This window comes from Pleurodeles waltl, chromosome 4_2 (genome assembly GCF_031143425.1).
Source record: "Pleurodeles waltl isolate 20211129_DDA chromosome 4_2, aPleWal1.hap1.20221129, whole genome shotgun sequence".
In the NCBI taxonomy this organism is placed as follows: domain Eukaryota; kingdom Metazoa; phylum Chordata; class Amphibia; order Caudata; family Salamandridae; genus Pleurodeles; species Pleurodeles waltl.
In genome coordinates, this window is record NC_090443.1 from 117935503 (window position 1) to 117952711 (window position 17209).

General features: G+C 44.7%; 1 protein-coding gene across 1 annotated transcript in view; it reads right to left on the reverse strand.

The window, feature by feature from the left end:
- Window positions 1-17209, reverse strand: part of LETMD1 (LETM1 domain containing 1) — an 84954-nt gene that overhangs the window by 45214 nt on the left and 22531 nt on the right. The window contains exons 2-4 of the mRNA XM_069230909.1: window positions 12440-12615; window positions 10196-10311; window positions 8540-8622 (exon numbers count right to left, since the gene is read on the reverse strand). Of these exons, the coding sequence (XP_069087010.1) occupies window positions 8540-8622; window positions 10196-10311; window positions 12440-12615 (375 nt within the window). The remainder of the gene's footprint in view (window positions 1-8539; window positions 8623-10195; window positions 10312-12439; window positions 12616-17209) is intronic.

Below are 17209 nucleotides of genomic sequence, written 5' to 3' on the forward strand. Positions count from 1 at the left end.
AATGGGTCCTGCTCTGGAGGTCTGTATTTCTTTTGAAGCCTTGATGGAGCAGATTTGGCTGAGGCCAGTGTAAATAACAAGTCCATTGCTGGTTCTAGGAGGCCGGGAACCAATAGCCTGGATGCTGATCTGTAGTGAAGCATCTCAAAGATTACTGATGTGGATGGTGTAGGAGCTGGCATAAGAAAGTTTAATTTTGAAGCACCTCTCATCAGCACCTCCTGAAATGTGTTGATACCATCCAATGGAGAGACCCGTAGTTGAGGAGAATCAGACAGAGTTGGTGAATATCTGCCTGCGGTGGAATAATAGGTCAAATGATGTCTTGACCTTGTTTGTGACTTGGACCGGGGCGCATGTTGATGATGTGAGTATCTGGATGATGACCGAGATGAAGAACGCCAGGATATGTGGTGATGCCTGGAGTGTCGCGAACAATGACGAGATCTGGACCGCAATCGTTGCAGAGTAGGTAGAGGACTCTGAGGAGGGGCTTCCACAGGCAGTGGTGTTGGAAGATGTACTGGCGCTGTTGGTGGAAAAAGGGCCGGAGGAGGAGGTGGAGGCAGAGGAAGTGGTGGTGGAGGAGGAGGAGGAGAGTCTGGCAGTAGTATAGAAGATGACAGAGAATACACCTTGGAGTATTCATTGTTCAGGGATGATGGCATGCATCTCTGCCTTAAGTTTCCAGCCTTCTTTGCTGACCTGGATGGTATCGACATCAAACTCCTTCTGTGCCTTGAAGTCGACTGACCACTTCTTGGCATTGACCCTCGTCTCCTCTTCGACATCGGCCCAGCTCTCGATGGTGAACAATTTGGTATGGTACCTTTTCTTGATGTCCACCTGGAACAGCCTTGTTTTTGGGCTATGCATCTCTTTTAGGACCTTCCATTCCTGGGGCCTACAGAGGAAGGTGGAAGAGCCCTGATAGAGAATAGTCCCTCTCTTCACTCTCCAGATGTCCCACCTTTTGACTGCCTCTGCTGCCTGCAACGCTCCTCTGTGCCATGGAGGAGAATCTTCTCCCTTTCCTGCTGGGTGCGCCTGGAAAGCTTCCTGCGGTGTGGACATCTGTCAGGAACATGGCTCTCAGGTAAGCCGATGATGTAGGCATCATGAGGCAATGACTTTCTTCTTTCTTCGACAGGCAGGGCACTTGTCAAATAAAGATGGCATTTTAATCGACTAAGGACAAAAAACATTCAGTCAGAAAAAGACAGAAAATTCAAAAGGGACAGATGAAATCTGTTGAGTGAATCACTTGTTACAAAATGCTATGTAAGATTTTTGAAGAGGAAAACCCAAAAGGTAGAGCTTAGTGATTCAGATCCTGTCACCAGGAGCTCTAAAAAGGAACTGAAGCAACTGCTTTCTGCTGGGCATGATGGGATACGAGTGGTCTCTGGGAACTTAAAGGCGCAGATGCTGTTTTTTTACATTCACATAATGGTAGCCTATAGGGCTACACTTTCCTTTATTCCTTCATCATTCTCTTTTTAAAAAAGGGTTTGTGAAGGAGATTTAAGCATTGTACCCAAAGTATTTGGCCTTATAAACATATATGGAAAATGTCTCTTACCCAGTGTACATCTGTTCGTGGCATGAGACGCTGCAGATTCACATGCTGTGCATTATCCTGCCATCTAGTGTTGGGCTTGGAGTGTTACAAGTTGTTTTTCTTTGAAGAAGTCTTTTCGAGTCACAAGACCGAGGGACTCCTCCCTTTCGGCTCCATTGCACATGGGCGTCGACTCCATCTTAGATTGTTTTCCCCGCAGAGGGTGAGGTAGGAGTTGTGTATATAGTAAAGGTGCCCATGCAATGGAGTAAGTATGTATGTACATACTGTGTATAAAAAATAGTATATATTTACAAATTTACAAGTTTCATTCAACTTATAACGGCTACAGGCTCCTGGGGAGGCGGGAGGGCGCATGTGAATCTGCAGCGTCTCATGCCACGAACAGATGTACACTGGGTAAGTGACATTTTCCGTTTGATGGCATGTGTAGCTGCAGATACACATGCTGTGCATAGACTAGTAAACAGTAATCTCCCCAAAAAGTGGTGGCTTAGCCTGTAGAAATTGAAGTTGTTTGAAATAATGTTCGTAATACAGCCTGTCCTACTGTGGTTTGTTGTGTTGTTAACACATCTACACAGTAATGTTTTGTGAATGTATGAGGTGTAGACCATGTGGCTGCCTTACAGATTTCTGTCATAGGTATATTCCCTAGAAAAGCCATTGTGGCACCTTTTTTCCTAGTGGAGTGCGCCTTTGGTGTAATAGGTAGATCTCTTTTTGCTTTGATAAAGCAGGTCTGAATACATTTCACTATCCATCTGGCAATGCCTTGTTTGGATATTGGATTTCCTGCATGAGGTTTTTGGAAGGCTACAAACAATTGTTTTGTTTTGCGAAACTGTTTTGTTCTATCAATGTAATACATTAGTGCTCTTTTAACGTCTAACGTATGTAAGGCTCTTTAGGCTAGTGAGTCTGGTTGTGGAAAAAAGACTGGGAGTTCCACTGTTTGGTTTAGGTGGAACGGTGTTATAACTTTTGGTAAGAATTTGGGATTTGTACGGAGAACCACTTTATGTTTATGTATTTGTATAAAAGGTTCTTGTATAGTAAATGCTTGTATTTCACTTACTCTCCTAAGAGATGTGATACCTATCAGGAAGGCTACTTTCCAAGTTAAATATTGCATCTCACAAGAGTGCATGGGTTCAAATGGTGGTCCCATGAGTCGTGTTAACACAATATTGAGGTTCCACGAGGGGACTGGTGGTGTTATCGGGGGTATGATTCTTTTTAATCCCTCCATAAATGCTTGGATGACTGGGATTCTAAAGAGTGATGTTGAATGTGTAATCTGCAGATAGGCAGATATTGCTGTGAGATGTATTTTAATAGAAGAAAATGCTAATTTAGATTTTTGTAAGTGTAATAAGTAGATTACAATGTTTTTTGCGGAAGCATGTAGTGGTTGAATTTGATTATTATGGCAGTAATAAACAAATCTTTTCTATTTGTTTGCGTAACAATGTCTCGTAGTAGGTTTTCTAGCTTGTTTAATGACCTCCATACATTCTTGTGTAAGGTCTAAATGTCCAAATTCTAAGACTTCAGGAGCCAGATTTCTAGATTGAGCGATGCTGGATTCGGGTGTCTGATCTGTTGTTTGTGTTAAGTTAACAGATCTAGTCTGTTTGGTAATTTGATATGATATACTACTGACAGGTCTAGTAGTGTTGTGTACCACGGTTGGCGAGCCCAGGTCGGTGCTATCAGTATTAGTTTGAGTTTGTTTTGACTCAATTTGTTTACCAGATAAGGAAGGAGTGGGAGAGGGGGAAAAGCGTAAGCAAATATCCCTGACCAACTCATCCATAACGCATTTCCCTTGGACTGAGGGTGTGGATACCTGGACGCAAAGTCTTGGCATTTTGTGTTTTCTTTTGTTGCGAATAGGTCTATTTATGGTGTTCCCCAGCGTAGAAAGTACGTTTGTAGTATCTGGGGATGAATTTCCCATTCGTGTGTTTGTTGGTGATCTCAACTGAGATTGTCGGCCAACTGGTTTTGAATCCCTGGGATGTATTGTGCTATTAGGCGAATGTGATTGTGAATCGCCCAATGCCAAATCTTTTGTGCTAAGAGACACAGTTGTGATGAGTGTGTCCCTCCTTGTTTGTTTAGATAATTCATTGTTGTCATGTTGTCGGTTTTGACACAAATGTGTTTGTGGGCTATTAGTGGTTGAAATGCTTTCAATGCTAGAAACACTGCTAACAGTTCTAAATGATTTATATGCAGTTGTTTTTCGTGAACGTTCCATTGTCCCTGTATACTGTGCTGGTTGAGGTGTGCCCCCCACCCCATAATGGAAGCATCTGTTGTGATCACGTATTGAGGCACTGGGTCTTGGAATGGCCGCCCTTGGTTTAAATTTATAGGGTTCCACCATTGAAGCAAGAAGTGTGTCTGGCGGTCTAGCAACACCAGATCTTGGAGTTGACCCTGTGCTTGTGTCCATTGCTTTGCTAGGCACTGTTGTAAGGGCCGCATGTGTAGTCTTGCGTTTGGGACAATGGCTATGCATGAAGACATCATGCCTAGAAGCTTCATTACAAACCTCACTTGATAATGCTGGTTTGGGTACATGTTTAATATTATAGTTTGGAAGGCTTGTACTCTTTGTGGACTCGGAGTGGCAATCGCCTTTTGTGTGTTGATTGTTGCTCCCAAATATTGTTGTATTTGGTACGGTTGTAGATGTGATTTTTGGTAGTTTAGAGAGAACCCAAGTTTGTGTAGGGTTTCTATGACGTATTGTGTGTGTAGAAGACACGGTTGCTGAGTGCTGGTTTTTATTAACCAATCGTCCAAGTAAGAGAATACGTGCATGTGCTGTCTCCTGATGTGAGCGGCTACTACTGCAAGGCATTTTGTGAATACCCTTGGGGCTGTTGTTATCCCGAATGGTAACACTTTGAAGTGGTAATGCACGCCTTGGATTACAAACCTTAAGTATTTCCTGTGGGAAGGATGTATGGGTATGTGGAAATAAGCATCCTTGAGATCTAATGTTGACATGTAGTCCTGTTTTTTGAGCAAGGGAATCACGTCTTGAAGTGTTACCATGTGAAAGTGATCTGATTTGATGTAAAGATTCAGGGGGTCATTCTGACCCTGGCGGTAAAATCCGCCAGGGCCAACGACCGCGGGAGCACCGCCAACAGGCTGGCGGTGCTCCCTTGGGCATTCTGACCGCGGCGGTACAGCCGCGGTCAGAAACGGAAAACCGGCGGTGTACCGCCGGTTTTCCGCTGCCCTGGGGAATCCTCCATGGCGGCGCAGCTTGCTGCGCCGCCATGGGGATTCCGACCCCCATACCGCCATCCTGTTCCTGGCGGTTTTGGCCGCCAGGAACAGGATGGCGGTATGGGGTGTCATGGGGCCCCTGGGGGCCCCTGCAGTGCCCATGCCAATGGCATGGGCACTGCAGGGGCCCCCGTAACAGGGCCCCACCATGATTTTCAGTGTCTGCCATGCAGACACTGAAAATCGCGACGGGTGCAACTGCACCCGTCGCACCCCTTCCACTCCGCTGGCTCCATTCGGAGCCGGCATCCTCATGGAAGGGTGTTTCCCGCTGGGCTGGCGGGCGGCCTTCTGGCGGTCGCCCGCCAGCCCAGCGGGAAACCCAGAATACCCGCGGCGGTCTTTTGACCGCGCAGCGGTATTCTGGCGGTTCCAGCCAGGCCGGCGGCTTCCGCCGCCGGCCAGGGTCAGAATGACCCCCTCAGTGTTCTGAGGTCTAATATGGGTCTCAGCGTTTTGTCCTTCTTTGGAATTTCGAAATACAGGGAGTAGACACCTGTTCCTTTTTGATGGTTGGGTACTAGTTATATTGCTTGTTTTTGTAACAATGCTTGGACTTCTAGTTGTAACAGGTCTAAGTGTCGTTTGGACATATTGTGTGCTCTTGGAGGCACATCTGGTGGCAATTGTAGGAATTCTATGCAATAACCATGTTGGATAATGGCTAGGACCCATGCGTCCGTAGTTATGTTTTCCCAGTTATGGTAGTATGCAGTAAGTCTCCCCCCCAACTGGTGTTGAGTGGTGGGGGCTTGTGACATTGAAGTCACTGTTTGGTTTGCGGGGTTTTTGGGCTCTGGAATTTCCCTCTTGCCTTAGGGAATTGTCCACCCTTATATGTTCCTCGAAAACCTCCTCTCTGATACTGGCCCTGATATGTGGGTCTGACTTGTGAGGTGGAAGGCTCTGTGGTTTGGGAACGAAACCCCCCCCTCTGAAGTGCGGCTTTCTAAAAGTGCCTCTGCTCTGTGGGGAGTGGAGCGCGCCCATGGCTTTGGCCGTGTCTGTGTCCTTTTTTAGTTTTTCTATTGCTGTATCCACCTCCGGCCCAAACAATTGTTCTTGGTTGAACGGCATATTCAGCACAGCCTGCTGGATTTCTGGTTTAAAACCCGAGCTCCGTAACCATGCATGCCTACAAATGGTTACTGCAGTGTTCACTGTCCTTGCTGCTGTGTCTGCCGAGTCCATAGTCGACCTTATTTGGTTGTTTGAAATAGTTTGTCCTTCCTCAACAACCTGTTGAGCACGTTTTTGGTACTCCTTGGGTAAGTGCTGAATGATATGTTGCATCTCATCCCAATATGCCCTGTTGTATCGAGCCAGTAGAGCCTGAGAATTGCCAATCTGCCATTGATTGGCTGCCTGTGCTGCAACCCTCTTGCCTGCTGCATCGAATTTCCGACTTTCCTTGTCGGGCAGTGGTGCGTCTCCTGAGGATTGGGTGTTTGTTCTCTTTCGGGCTGCTCCCACTACCACTGAATCAGGAATTCATTGCTGTGTTATAAACACAGGGTCTGTTGGGGGAGGTTTATATTTCTTCTCCACCCTAGGCGTGATGGCTCTGCCTTTTACTGGGTCCTGGAACACCTGTTTGGCGTGTGTGAACATGCCTGGTAGCATTGGCAAACTTTGGTATGAGCTGTGAGTGGATGCCAAGGTGTTAAACAAAAAGTCGTCTTCTATGGGCTCTGTGTGCATTGCTACATTATGGAATGTAGCTGCCCTTGGAACCACCTGCATATATGCAGTGCTGTCCTCAGGTGGTGACGGCCTTGCCGGGTAGCAATCGGGACTATTGTCTGAGACCGGTGCATCATATAAGTCCCATGCATCCGGGTCATCTTGTGTCATCCCCGTGTGTGTTGGCGACTGCATTGGGGGTGTTGCTACCGGGGGACAGGTGTGGCGAATGCAATGGAGACTGCTGTGGCGAGAACCTTGGTGGAGTTTATCTTTTGCCACTTTTGCTTTTGGCTGCATTTCCGTCTCCTGGAATGCTAGCTTTCGCTTGATTTTTACTGGAGGAAGAGTTTGGATTTTCCCCGTGTCCTTCTGTATGTGGAGCCTCCTCTGGCTCTCCCATGTCCAGTTCTTGTTCAAATCTGTGCTGTTGCATCTGACTTGAAAGGCCTTGCTCTTCTGTATAGGAGCCTGGTTTCGGCTCCGAGGCTGCCTGTTTCGGCACCGAAGGTTTTTGTACAGTCTTTTTCGGTCCCGAGGAAACCTTCTTGACTTTAGGGGTGCCGAACTCTCGGTGCCGAGATGGTTCGGAGCCGGTATCTCGATCGGAGTCACATGTCTTCGGCTGCTGGGAGGCCTTTTTCGGTGCCGATGTTTGGTCACCGTGTTTTCGGGTTAAGCCATGGCCTGTTGGCGGTGGCATCCCCTTGGCCTTAATTATTTTCAAGTGAGACTTTGCCAGGGCTGGTTTACTCACAGTTTGTTGCTGCGTCTTCGGCTGTTCACTCTCGGACTCGTCCGAGTCCGAATCTCGAATGGAGAATCTCTCCTCTTACTCGACGTCGATCTGCTCGGCCGGTGTCGACGCCATCTGGAGTCTTCTAGCTCTTCGATCGCGGAGGGTCTTCTTCGATCGAAATGCCCGACAGGCCTCGCAAGTATCCTCCCTGTGTTCCGGAGATAAACACAGATTACAGACCATGTGTTGGTCTGTATAAGGATACTTTGCGTGGCAATTCGGGCAGAAACGGAAGGGGGTCCGGTCCATGAGGTTTGAAGATGGACGCGGTCGGGCCGACGAGGCCCCGCTGAAGAGTGGTCGCCCCGAAGGACCGCCGGAGCGCTTTTTTATTTTCAGTGTCGATGTGCTAACACTAAACCGGTACCGAGCGCGAACAATACCGTCAAATTTTCCGATAACTAGCTAACTTTCCCGATTCGAAAACGGAGCGAAGAGGAACACGTCCGAACCCGATGGCGGAAAGAAAACAATCTCTAAGATGGAGTAGATGCCCATGCGCAATGGAGCCGAAAGGGAGGAGTCCCTCGGTCTCGTGACTCAAAAAGACTTTTTCGAAGAAAAACAACTTGTAACACTCCGAGCCCAACACTAGATGGCAGGATAATGCACAGCATGTGTATCTGCAGCTACACATGCCATTGAACATATATATACACACATATATATATATATATATATATATATATATATATATACACACACACACACATACACACTTGGGTATGCTTACTCTTTTTTTAAGCAATCTGAAGAAACTAGCCATTATAGCCTTCCTTATCTGTTGCACGATATTCTTGTCTTAAGTGTTTCTACAGGCCTTCCTGAAGAAAGACGAACATCTACACTTAAGATGATCTATTATGAAAAAGTGCTCTGGGATCCCCACATGCGGGAGGGACTATTCAGTGCTTATGACTATCAATGGAGATCCCCTGGGAAAGAACAACCATATACATTGAAATACAAAGGGTGGGGTATGTGGGAGAGATACAGAGACAGCAAAGACAGTGAGGGATTTGTATTCCCCAACAATTTTGATATAATCCAGTCCCTTCATGGGGAGATGGAGGGAATTTAATTCTTCAATAAAAGCATGCAAAAACAGCAGTTTTCCTCTCCAAGGAGAAGTCTTTAAGAATAGCCATACTGTCTCTACTTACATCAACACAAACACAAGGTAGTTGGCAAATGGTGGTATCGAAAGCAGGATCACTGGGGCTGCCTTAATAACATCTCTGCGAAACTGAGAAAAGATGCTGCAATTAATGTCAGGACATCAGGGGTTTACACAGAATGCATGTAGGGTGCTGAGCTCCATCTCCTCTGAAGTAAGCCCAACCCTGCTCTAAAGCGTTTTCAGTGTGAAGATCTCAAAACCCCCAATGCCCACAAAACTGAAAAACACACTGCCCTGCTGCAATTCCAAGCTGGCCACTGGGGTATCATGGCGAGTTACATGTCAGCAGAGTGCCAAGATGCTGTCTCACGGTGACATGCTTCAACCTACAGGATTCCCAGAATAAATAAGTATTCATAGCAGTCCGCATCATTACAAGATAGCTTGTGCTAATGACCAGATTAATGACATGTATCAAAGGAGGGAGGCAGCTCATTTATATTTTCATCCTGATGTTCTGCTGCCTGAAGATTCACATTGAAATAACCAAGCACCCATCTTCTCATATGCTTCAGTATCAGCCAGTCTACTCCCTACCTGCTGAGTTCCCAGACAAATAGGGCCTCTCTTTGGTCCCTGGTCTTTTCTTAAAACATACAAGTGTCCTAAACATACCTCATATAAAGTCAAGCATGCTTAAAGAGATTGTCTTGAACCTAGTGGCGTAAGGCATTCATTCATTAACTTTTTTTTTGTTTGTTTTTTAAACCGCTGGTCTGTAACATTCAAACTGCATTGTTTGACATTCGAGAACGTCCATGGACTCCCCAAAACTTTCCAGAAAATAGATATAGAAGTCTGAGTCTCCTCTGTGTTGCTAAAGGCAATTTTAAATGGAGAGAAAACAGGATATTCTCTGTACTTGGCCTCAGATTGTAGAACTTGCTGCCAAGAATTTAGTCTTTTGATCTAATAAACCTCAAAAGCATTGAAACCCTTTTTCTTTACACAATGAGAAATACATGGTTTTATTGTTCATCCTTAGCTTCCTTTGCTTCTGTTCTTGTTCTATATCTTTATAACCAACATGGAGGATGATTACAGGTAATACGGTTTGAAGGTTCGGATTATAAATAGTTTTACCTTCGATTCCAGGGTAGAAAAAGCCATGAAATGTTTGTACCCATAAATGTAAGAGTATGTATTTTTTCCATTAATTTTGAACAGCCAACAACTCCTGTTTACGTCCATAGGCTTTGCTCAGTGTAGAAGAAAAGCTGCCGCTCTAGCTCAATATTCAAACAAAAATATTTGCAGACCCCAATAATATGAGTTAAGATCTTGAAACGTAGCACACCCATTTCTTTTTTTGCAGCCAAGCTCACTTTTGTTTCAAGGAAAACATTTTAACATGAAGCTCCTTTTTCATTTAGAACATGCTCCTTTCCCATTAAATGCATACTTCTGGTACCTGGCTGTTAAACTCAACAAATGACATAATAAAAATCAACAGTGTTGCCTCTATCTTCATAGTTCCCGACATCTATAGTCCAGCTGTGTAGGAACCTTGCACATCTCTAACACAGCTCATCATCTCCAAAAGGTCTGTAGTACCTGTCAAGGACTGTGATTCAGGAGTGCTTGTGCTCCACCTGGTCACACAGGTTTGGGGCCCTCTAGGGTTTGTACGTCCCCGTACCTGTCTCACTTTCTCCATTTCTCTGTAAGGCAGCTCGTAAAACTGGAGGTTTTCCTGTGCCATTTTGACCTTTATTCGTCCCACTTCTTTGGCTTCTGACATTAGCAATCGAAAACCTGTGTTAATATTGAAAAACAGAGGAAAACAAATGATTACTGTTTCTAACACCAAAGGCCTCCAGACAAGATGTAAATTGTCAAGTGGGAAGGCGATGGGCTAAATCTGGTTGGAAAGTCTCTAATCTATAGACATAAAACAAAATAAGCAAGTCTACTGGGATGAGGAAAGGGACTTAAGAACACTAAAAACTTCCATAAATAAAGGAGAAGGTTGATCTCAGTCAAAGCTAAGTTATGAACCAATATAAACTGAAAGCAGGACAGAAGTCGATGCAGCTATTTTTGTATGGAACCCCCAAAAAGTGGGGAAAATGCAGGTGTAAAAATCGCTGTTTCTCACTTATCTTGTAGAGGATTCATGGTTCATATGTGCTGCCAGACCACAATCCCTCCAAGACCACGGATATGGCACTGAATACAACGTAGTAATGTCTTATGGTCAGTTGAAATTTGTTCTATTATGATCCAACACTGGATTATGTTCAGTTTGTTTTAAAATGGCTAATCAGCTTTGTGATATGATTACCTACAAAGATACTTCTTTATGTTCAGCAATCTAAGGCGTGTTTATTGACTTGCCATACTCAAAAAGCAGCAAGTATAGATGAGTACAGCATAACTTAACATCTATAGTGGTCCTTGGATGACAAATGAGCTTCGACTGGCATGTACCTGCGATCCTAGTGTACGCCAAGTCACCTCTCTCACCCTAATTTAGTTATGTTATACTCGAAACATTTGTAAATCCCCAAAGTTTGGAATATGATCTGTTCACTGTATTTTAAAGTAGTACCCATTTGTGTGCCAAATATAATGCTGGAATTGAAACACTTGACAGACTGAAAGAGTCATATGAATTCACAGCCCATGAAGTGATTTGTTGATTTCCCCACGTCACCTTGCAACCACTTCAGAGTACATTGAATGCATAACAGATGCTGCATAAGTACAAGACAGCCATGCTCATCAATTTTTTTGTTTCTTATCTTCTGTAGTAATTATTAACAGGGAACACATACAGACTGCCAAAATAAAGTATTTTTATGGGCCAGCCAACCGAGGTGGTTGTGCATTATTACAAATTAAATGTGTGAACATTCAAGAAATACAAGTTTCTGCCACTTCCAACATAATCTAGCTTTGCAAAGTTCTGAATATGGCAAGCTATGATTTCAACGTTGGTCAACACTTTTATTGATAATTATATTCACTGTATACGAGTGTCTTGTATGTGGATTTTCTACAAATCGTTCATGGCCCTGACCCACGTGGACAACAATGTACACCCCTGTTTTTAAACAAGTAGATTTTGGCAATGTAATAGTATACACAACCAGGTTGGTTGTGATGGATTGACCAATCGCAATAAGTAAGATATGACACAAGCCAAAATCAAACATGGTCATCAATTCCATCTTTCACAATGGAACAATTTACAATATGCTACCAAGACAAGCAAAATATACAACAGAAAGAAATAATGTGGGGCTTATCAATGACGTAGCCAAACATACAGCCTACAGTCAAGGACAGGAGTTAGAGGGGTATGGAGACATCACTGTGGTTTCTACTGGTTGGGAAAATGTCCACAAATATGAACATCAGTAAGTACTGCACCAATAGGGGGCATACAAATCATAAATTCCATACACCAAGAAGGAGAGCCCTAACTCGTTTAAAAGTCACAAAAGGTATTTTATCATCAAGAACAGTGTAGCACAGCTTACTATGAAATAGCATTCCCGGGGTGCATTAAAGCATGTCGGGCAATGCCACATGTACATATTTTCTTATTCAAGGATGTAAACATTAACAGCCTCCTTCCAAGTATCCCGTTAAATATCAAACTAGAGGCAAACAATGCTTGCACCTGATTTGATTTTATCAATATTTGCTCCTAAATATGGGGCAGGAAAAAAACAGAGCCAAAAGAGAGACAACTTAAAGTTTTCTCATTCTGTAAACCACATCCGCATGCCAGCCTTCATTCTGAGGTATAACTCAAGAGGTGAAACCACCCAGGGGAAAACTACAAGATGCAGCAACAGTATTTCCAGGGGCTGTTTTATGTTCTAACATTTCAGATCAGTTCGAATCAAGGGCCTAGAAATTATTTCATGCTTACCTTTCATGAAAGTTGAATACAACAAGTAAAACTTCGGGAACTTCCGTTCGAGAAACCGCTGGTATTTCTCATTGACATATCTAGCTTTTGCAGCAATGGCTGAGAACAGGCCCCTGGACCTTGTGCTGGTTGAGAACAGGATTGAAGGAGGTTTGTTGAGCAGACATGACTGAAGGCTGTGGAGCAAAAACACAAAGTTTGTATTTAAGACAGAAAGAGGATGATAAGCTATACCCCAGAGGGCCCGCCTCATCCTCGACGTACCCCGCAACAGCCACATCTCCGCACACCTGAGACACCTGCATTGGCTCCCAGTCAGCAAAAGGATCACCTTCCGACTTCTCACCCACGCACACAAAGCCCTCCACAACAAGGGACCGGATTACCTCAACCGTCACCTCAGCTTCTACGCCCCCACCCGTCTACTCCGTTCCTCGGGCCTCGCGCTCGCTGCCGTCCCTCGCATCCGCCGCTCCACGGCGGGTGGGAGGTCCTTCTCCTTCCTGGCAGCCAAGACTTGGAACACCCTCCCCACCAGCCTTAGGACCACCCAGGACCACTCCGCATTCCGGAGACTCCTAAAAACCTGGCTTTTCGAGCAGCAGTAACCCCCCTTTTTTTCCCCTAGCGCCTTGAGACCCGCACGGGTGAGTAGCGCGCTTTATAAATATTAATGATTTGATTTGATTTGATTTAAACATAAGGTCAGTTGTGAGGGGGCAGAATGAGGGCTATCTTGAGTAATAAAGTTTTGTTTATTTTTTTTTGTAAAATGAGGACTTGTGAAGACAAGATTGTAATACAAATCATTATCGAAAACTTAATGCATTTAAAACAACTCGGATCCCTCTCTGCAATTTGATAGGAGTGCTGGCCTGGATACAAATGAATTTATTTTGAATAACAATAACATTCTTTACTATCAGAGGATTCTATTTTAAAAAATAGACCCCCTTTCTTGAAGCAGTAAATTAAAAAATATGCATTGAAGAGAATCCACAAAGAAAATTAGGGACAGCAAAGGGAGAAAATGCAGAGTTAGGGAAGGGGAGTGACTCAACTCCACCGGGAAGCAACAGTCAGCAGGGAGGATTGGGGTAATAATGGAGCAGGTGATGTGTTGGGTAAGGGAATTAAAAAAAAAAAAAAAAAAAAAAGCTGAGTGGGAACAGAAGGGGTAGCAACAGATGAGCTGGAGGATAGCACCAGGGAGAGTTTTGGGAACAGTGATGCGAGGGTGGATGCAGCACAGAAAAAGGAGAGCAAGAAAACATGCGCTCCTATGGAGGGCTAAACAAAAATGACAAAAGTGGTCCTCAATTGTATACTGCAGAAGGATACAAGTCATCCAATCTAAAGGACACAAAGGAATCTATACCCCAGAGGGCAGGCAATAAACACAGGAAGAGGAAAGAAAGCCACTGAATAAGAAGTAAGCAATTGAGATTGATAGAAATACCAACCAATAATAACAAATGTTGAACACAAAATTGTTTACAATAGCTCTGTTAAGCCCTTCGGTGCGCATGAAGGAACTGTTCCATCATGTGCACTGGTGATCGTGTCCGGAGGACTGAACCATTCCGTCCTTGTACCTGACTGCGGTGGAAGCGCTGGTGCTCCTCCTGTGGGCAGCCCACTTTCACCCTCCCACCGGAAATGGCATACGCAACCACCCCCTCATCAGCGATCTGATGAAGTTTGCGCACTCACAGTGCACCATTGTCATCAAATGCAGCCAGGGATGTGCAGGGAGCCATTTGCTTCCAGCACGCACTGGGAGAGGACGTAAAGGTAAGTCCTTCTCCTCTGAAAGTGGGTTTGAGGGGGTTTGGTTTTACAGATGCAAGGGAAAAGGACTTTTCCCCTATACCTGTAAACAGTGGATTTCTGCTCAACGGTCGTGGGTGGTGCCATGATCGTGGAGCAGGAATCCTCCCCACTGGGCCACCAGGGATTTATTTTTTTATTTTTGGGGGGAGCGACCCTTTAGGCAAGGGGGCATAATGTGTGTCAACCCCCCGGGCAGATTCATCTGCTTTTAGGCCAAATCAGAGGTGTGGGGGGGACCCACTAGAAGCCAGGGAATATTATTAATGATTGCGGGGAGCAACCTATTTGGCAAGGGTCACTCCTCTTGGGGGGCATTTTTGTATATATCCCCCCGCCCGTGATGCTATTAATTGTGTTTGACCAATGACTTTGTGTTTCACCACTGCGCATATTAGTTGCTCAATGTTCACCAGTAGCACATTATATGTTTTGTTCAGTTTAGCCGCCTATTGGCTTTGACATGGCATTAGCCATTACTTTCTGTATTCAGGTTAGCCGCCTATTGGCTTTGACATTGCATTAGCCATTACATTCTGTATTCTGCCTATTGGCTTTGACATGCTGTATTCAGTTCAGCTGCCTATTGGCTTTGACATGATATTAGACATTACATTTTGTATTCAGCCTAGCTGCCTATTGGCTTTGACGTGGAGTTAGACATTGCAGTTGAGAATCCAAGCTGTATTTTTCCAAGCTGTGTTTTTCCACAAGATGAACCAAGCTGTTTTCTTCATACAAGACTAGACCTGATAAGAGAGAGTACATTTGGTGTTTTCCTTTCTGCTCAGGCTTAAGAAGAGGAGAAGTCTAGGGGATCTGGCCAGTCTCCAAAGGCTTGCGTAGTTTTCCCAAGTCTGAGAGGAGGTGGCACGCTTTTGTAAGGATGACTCGGGGCTTCAGAGATTTAGATTCGAATCTGCTTGACTTCAGGCTGGAACTTGGCACCAGTTGCCAGTCTCCCGTGTGGGTAGATAATCTCTTTCTCGCAGTTGACCGGAGTCATAAACTTGCAGACCCCAGAAAGATGAAGCTGTATATAGTTTCTCACACGGTGAAGAATTTAATTTGTTTTGCTTTGCATTGAATATCTTATATATATAACCTGCTGTGTACATTGCAACTGAGAAGTGCTGTGATATATTTTGTTTTCATTGCTGCGACCACTTTTGTGCTTGAAATCTATTAATTCGTCTCTCAAGAACTTGTGGGTGGGGAAGAATTAACAACAATAAAGGTCTTCTTTGAACTCAGAAGTGCATTCCAGAGATGTTCTGTAAGCTCTGATATGAGATAAGTAGGAAGGCAGAAGACCCCCCCCACCCCCCAAGTGCAGACTGGCTGCTCTTAGACCTTATCTGCCACCAGGTGGGGTGGGGTGGGGTGGGGGGGAAGCGGGGGGAGAGGGGGTGCGGAAGGCTACTGGACACCAGGGATTTAAATTTTCTATGTTGGGGAGTCATCCCTTGGGCAAGGATCGCTCCCCTTTATTGGGGAATTGCTTTGGCTGCTTTTTGCCCCCCCCCCCAGAGCATATTGGCCATATTTTTAGGCCCATCTGCCCTTGGGATAGAAAGCCACTAGACACCAGGGATGTTATTGCTGTATGTCTGGAGTGGCCTCTTGGGCAAGGGTTGCTCCTCTTCATTAGGGAAATGTTTTGCCCTTTTTCAGCCTCCCTGAAGGGCAGGTTGGCCATATTTTGGATGAAGTGACTTTTGCAGGAGAACACTGATGTGCCGATTGCGCAGCAAGAGGCATCTGATTTGCAGCCTGCAGCTGAAAGGCTTCCCATTGAAAGAGCTGACCTCTGGGTTGCCCCAAACATAGTGCAGCCAGCATTTCCTGACTTTACTGGTGTCGCAGGGTGTAGAGTGAATACTCAAAGCTTTTTGCCTGTAAATTTATTTCAGTTGTTTATGGACAATGTATTTTAGATTAGATTGTTGAATAGACTAATATGTATGCTGAACAGTAGTTGAGGGATAACAGTGCCAGACTTAGGCCCCTCTCTAGAGCTACACAGAGGACTCTCACAAATCGGGATGAGAGTAATACGTTTTTGAGTAAAAAAAAAAATTGACTGGCATGATAAGGAAGCTGTCGCTATCTTCATATTGGTCTACTAGTCCCTTGATGGCAATGGCTAAAATCCCTGCAACCATGAGTCATCAGTCATGATTGGTGTTTGCTTCTGCTTCGGTTGCTGCATTTTGTTGATAACGCTTTAGAGTTGCCACAAGATCACCCTGATTGCAACCATCTTTTTAAGTTTTGGCCTGTCCTTGATCACTGTGTAGATCAGTTTTCCCAGATCAGCATTCAAGGGAGAGAAATAGCTGTTGACGAGCCTTTGATCCTGTTCAAGGGACATTTGTTTTTAGGCAGTACATTCCCAGCAAGAGGGCACGTTATGGAATTAAGATGTATATGCTGTCTAAGAGTAGGACTGGCTGTGCCCATAATTTCTCAATATCCACTGGCAGGGATTCCAGTATTGACCCCCTGGTATTCCGTCCACTTTTCGAGTTTGTCAAAAAGTCCTTTACCAAATTCACACACAATCTTCTCACTAAGGTCACCATTTATATGTAGATAACTTGTACACCGGTGTGCAATTGTTCAGGGAATTGGTCAAAGTGGATACTGTTGTGGCACAATCCACTCTAACCGTAAAGGTTACCCAAGAGAGCTTGTTTGTAAATAACCTGAGAGGGGACAGTGCAGTGCTTTGCGTAGTGATGAACTCTTAGCTGTGAAATTTGCAGACGAGAGAGATGTCTACATGCTGACTACCATCCATGATGAAAGTACTTCACCTGTGACTGTTTGGGGTCAGGTTGCTGAAGTGTGCAAACCTGTGTGCATTTTAGAGTATAATAAGCACAAGGGTGGTGTTGCTACAGCAGATCAAAGGTTGGAACCTTAAACTGCTGTTCT